Consider the following 4506-nt stretch of genomic DNA (forward strand, 5'->3'; position numbering starts at 1 on the left):
TTGTTGTTTATCGTAAACAATTTGTATTTATTTAAATAAATAATGATTGTTTACTAGTTATAATTCAACTTATTCATATACCTAGATGCATTAAACCGAGGGTCACGCGAATCTTGCTAAAACTTTTCCAACCAAATTAGCAAATTTTATCCTAGGCTTTTCCAAGCCCTAGAATGTTTTATATGAGAACACCCATTTAGCCTCAACTAACTTTCCTATTCCTAGCTCAAGCTATTAGATGAATTTAATGACCCAAATTGTTACTATTAACTCTTTTCCTAACCTCTACTTTCTTTTCCAAGCAAAGTAATGGTATTAAGGCACAAGTAATGTTGTACACCATCACAAGACATTAATGCTTGAAGAGTTAATAGAAAACACCATTAGCATATAAATGAAGTATGAATATGAAACCCAATCACATAACTAACACATTTAGTCCCACAACCTTAGCTAAAAAGATTAGCTACCAATATTCATTAAAGGTAAAACAATAGTGTAAAGTGTATTCATAAAGCTTACAAAAGTATTGAATGGAGAAGATGACAAAAGCAAAAGAATCTCCTAAAAGCTTCACCAACCAATAATAAATGAGCTCCACAAAAAGACAACTTAAAATCTGTAGAATAATAGGTCCAAAACCCTAGAAAATCTATTTATAGAATATCCAAAACGCGAATAATTTCCAGACAAAAATACCCCTGCGCATCTAGTGCGAATCGCACTTGGTGTCGCATGTGCAACCTGCGACTCGCAGGTTGCACCAAAGCTTCGCAGGTACTGTATCTTCAAGCAGCTGTGGTGCAGCATCTGCTGCATCAGGTGCGACTCGCATGTACCACATGCGATCGCATGTGTTGCACCACTATTTTCCTTTTTAGCCATCTCTGTCATTAGATGCAGCAGCACCTGCGAGTCGCATGCAGTACATGCGATTCGCAGGTGATGTTCGGGTTCATTTCAGCTAGTTTTTACTTCATTTTGCCTCAAGTCGCTTCCAACACATGTTATTCTACAAATTAACACAAAAGCACGAGAAATGACATCAAAATACTTGAGGATTTACAAAAGACTAAGCAGTTGGCGTCGAATGCGCCGTAATTTCACGGCACATCAACACCCCCAAACTTATACTTTTGCTTGTCCTCAAGCAGTTAAAGCAAAACTACAATATATGCCAATTGCTAAGGTACTACAGTGATGATCGTGATCAGTCAAAACATATTCATTTAAAATATGAGTTCCCCTCCCTCTTGTTGCCAAACATGGTGCCTTCCTCAAAGGTCTAGCATTAAGCAACTGCTGCACTTGGTGACACAATGTTAGCTTTTAAGGAAACGGCTTCAAATGAAGCGTCAAGAAGTAATATTTTCATTGAGCTTAGTAATCCACATGCCCTCACAAATGACCAAAGAAAGTCCCACACACATATTTATAAATAGCAACTGGGAAAAAAGACGAATAAGGAGAGAACAACTCACACTCAGAAAAGATAATGTACAAGTACACAAATGCGGTGCCATAAGCTTGTCCTTTAAGTATTTCTCCACTAATGTAAACACACTTTGTTCAAAATCAATTAGGACTTGCGGGTCATAGCTAAGGTTCGGGGTTAAGGTAGGGTGTAATTTGGGTAAGAGTGACTTGACTTCTCCCTAAGCATTTTCGAACACGGTTCCTTCACCTAATCTGTCCCTTCTTCAACATTTAAGCATTTACCGCCCATTCGTACCTCCTTTAGCCAATATTGTTATTGCCTCCCTATTTTCCCCATTTATTTCTTACGTCATAACCATTATTCACACACTCGTGTTCACAACTAAACATACAATTTATATGTACACATACACACCTTTCTATACACATATGTCTACATATACACTTTTTTTGTGTCCTTTTACTCTCCATCACATACCATACCTTCTCTTGCCAGCTACCACCCCCAAACTTAGGCGCTTTAGCCTATTTTAGCGTATTCGACTCGCTTAGGGAGATATGGTGCCAAAAGGTGGGTAAACAAGGGCAAAAGGGACTGGGCTTGTCACAAGGTTGTAATAAAAGAAAAGAAAAACAAAGTTAAGGCTCAAAAATGGGTTAACTAGGATATAAATGCAATGGGTAGGAATTTTTAGGTTTAGTGGCGGTCCAAAGAGAGCCTAATATCCTCTTTCAAACAAGTGTAGTTTAGGATTTTGCCTTGAGACACTTTCCGGGCAAGTTCTAGATCACAATTATGCACAAGACTAGAACAATAACATCTCACACACATGGCACATGGATTACTTTGCTATTTTCTAATTACTTCTCAACCCATCATTCTAGGCTTTGCAAAACATCTGTGTGTCACCAAACGCGTCATGTTAGTGTTGCTCCTTCCATCTAAGTACATATGCAAAAATTTTGGGAGGAGTGTTATTAAAACACGATGGAAAAACGAAATATGACAAAAACATTTATGCTATAAACTGATCAACCATCACTATTATACTTGGCAATGAAAAAAATGAAAAACTACAAGTACACAAAACTTAAACATGAGCTATCCTACAACAACAAAAACAAACATATGAAACATGAGCTGTCCCACCCCCAACAAAAGGAATATGCAGTGTCCCCAATGCATCAAATGTAGTACAAGAGATGAGTAGCTCACGATGGACGCGTCAGGCGTCCGATGGTGTTTGATCAGTAGGGAGGACCTCCAACGGAGGCACTATCAATGGAGTCAGCTCAGTATCACCCTTGATTGTTGCCTCTGACTCGGGTGTCACTATCTCAGGACCCACAGACGGGGGAAAAGGTGTGTCAGCTGGAGGGGGGGCGGATGAACTGTCCTCACCCGCCCTCGGGGGTTGGGAGGCCCCCCTTGACTTCCTGCTCGCCTCATAGGACTGCTGCATGGCCACATATGTGTCAATCTCTTCCTCAGGAATACCAGCAGCCCGGGCGGAAGTACGTGCCTCCTCAAGATGCTCTCTCTCTCGGGCCTCCTGCTCTGTCTCAATAACTCGAGACAGCTGTAGCCTCTCAACAGTTGGATCACCCTCAAGCTCCTCGTCGAACTCTTCCTCACTTTTTTCCTCCTCATCTTCCTCTTCTTCCTCATTTTCTTCTTCCTCCCCAGCTAGCTCCTCAACCCCTTTTCTCGAAGGCATGACAAGTATTGTGGGCCTAGTAGAGAATAAAGAGGCACCGGATGATAGAATAGGTACACTGAGCTCAATGTTCGGGACTTTCAATACCTGAATATCCTTCTTGACCTTTGTTAGGTTTGCCTGAATAACTAGAAGTCCTCCTTCACTACCCCCTCAATACGCTCCAACCGACGATCGATCTGGCGTACATGCTCCTTAATTTTGTCCTGCTCTTTCCTAATATCTGTGACAACCTGAGTATATGGTGTCATTGCTGCCTCAATAGCCTCTTTCACAAAATTAGGAAGCTTCTCAACTAGCCAATTGACCTTAGCATCCGCTGCCCGAAGCACTCGCATACCTCGCTAGACACCCTACGAGCTACTGTGGTGGATGGTGGAATGGGGGCAGAGGGAACTGTAGTGGAAGATGGAGCACTCAGAGGGTCAGGCCCCAGAGCTCGAGGCATAGAACTAGGAGTTGTCGCATCATCGTCTGTGGCCAAGTCCTCCGGCTCAAGAATGTGAGCTTCTAGTACTGTTGCCGAGGCTCTCGGCTCTGGGCTCACCCGCTTTCTCTTTCTAGTCCCCGATTCTAATTTGGTGTAATCTATTGTTTGGTCAGCCTTTAATACCCTGTCTAGCCGAGGAATATCACGAACCTTCTTTCTTCAGCATAATTCAGTGATAAAGCAAGGTAAAGGGAATGATGTGCCCTTTTGAGTGGACTTATTCTTGATCTCATCTCGGATAATTACTCCTACATTGACGAGGTACTCGAACATAAGTGAGGCAATGAGAATACACTTTGCAATCGGTATGTAGGTGTTGTTCTTGGAGGGAATCACCCGTGATGATACTAGTAATAGCCAAAACTTAGCTTCGCGGTTGAAAACGTCCTTCTCAATGGACACAAATGGATCCAGCCATGGCAGAGTCCCTGAGGCAATCACCGAAGCAACCCACTCTCGCTGCTCCTCCGGGTTTTCCATCCTTAAATCATATTCAGAACTCACCGGAGGCTAACCTTCAATAGGGTCTGTTTCTCTTCGCTGCTCATGTAAGATAGAAGTTATGGTATCGGCAGCACAATCAACATCCTTCCCCTGAACCGGAACCCAACAGAAGTGTTCCACATTTTTTTTTGGTTGGCAGCGCGAGATCTTTGCATTCAACTTGGCTGCATAAGCCGCATAGAATTCCATCACAAGGGCTGGGCAGTATTCAGCCGGCTGCATGAAATAGGTCCATCTCAAGGCCTCGAGCTTACGGATGATGCCTGGGCATTGGTCTTGTAGACCATTCAAAGTGACCCTCTTTTCTACAATGAAGCCCCGGACTGGATTTCCATCGGGCTTAATGACGCTCCAAGC

At 42.7% G+C, this 4506-nt stretch overlaps 1 protein-coding gene across 1 annotated transcript; it reads right to left on the reverse strand.

The window, feature by feature from the left end:
* Positions 1-2663: 2663 nt before the first annotated feature.
* On the reverse strand, positions 2664-3155 carry LOC132624402 (uncharacterized). Its single transcript, XM_060339187.1, has one exon. It carries the CDS (start codon positions 3153-3155, stop codon positions 2664-2666), a length of 492 nt encoding a protein of 163 aa, XP_060195170.1.
* Positions 3156-4506: the final 1351 nt, after the last annotated feature.

The sequence above is a fragment of the Lycium barbarum genome, chromosome 12 (assembly GCF_019175385.1).
Source record: "Lycium barbarum isolate Lr01 chromosome 12, ASM1917538v2, whole genome shotgun sequence".
In the NCBI taxonomy this organism is placed as follows: domain Eukaryota; kingdom Viridiplantae; phylum Streptophyta; class Magnoliopsida; order Solanales; family Solanaceae; genus Lycium; species Lycium barbarum.

What these genes read in the sequence shown, in the direction of transcription:
- LOC132624402 (XM_060339187.1), bottom strand. Translation starts at nt 3,155, where the DNA reads ATGCCTTCGAGAAAAGGGGTTGAGGAGCTAGCTGGGGAGGAAGAAGAA.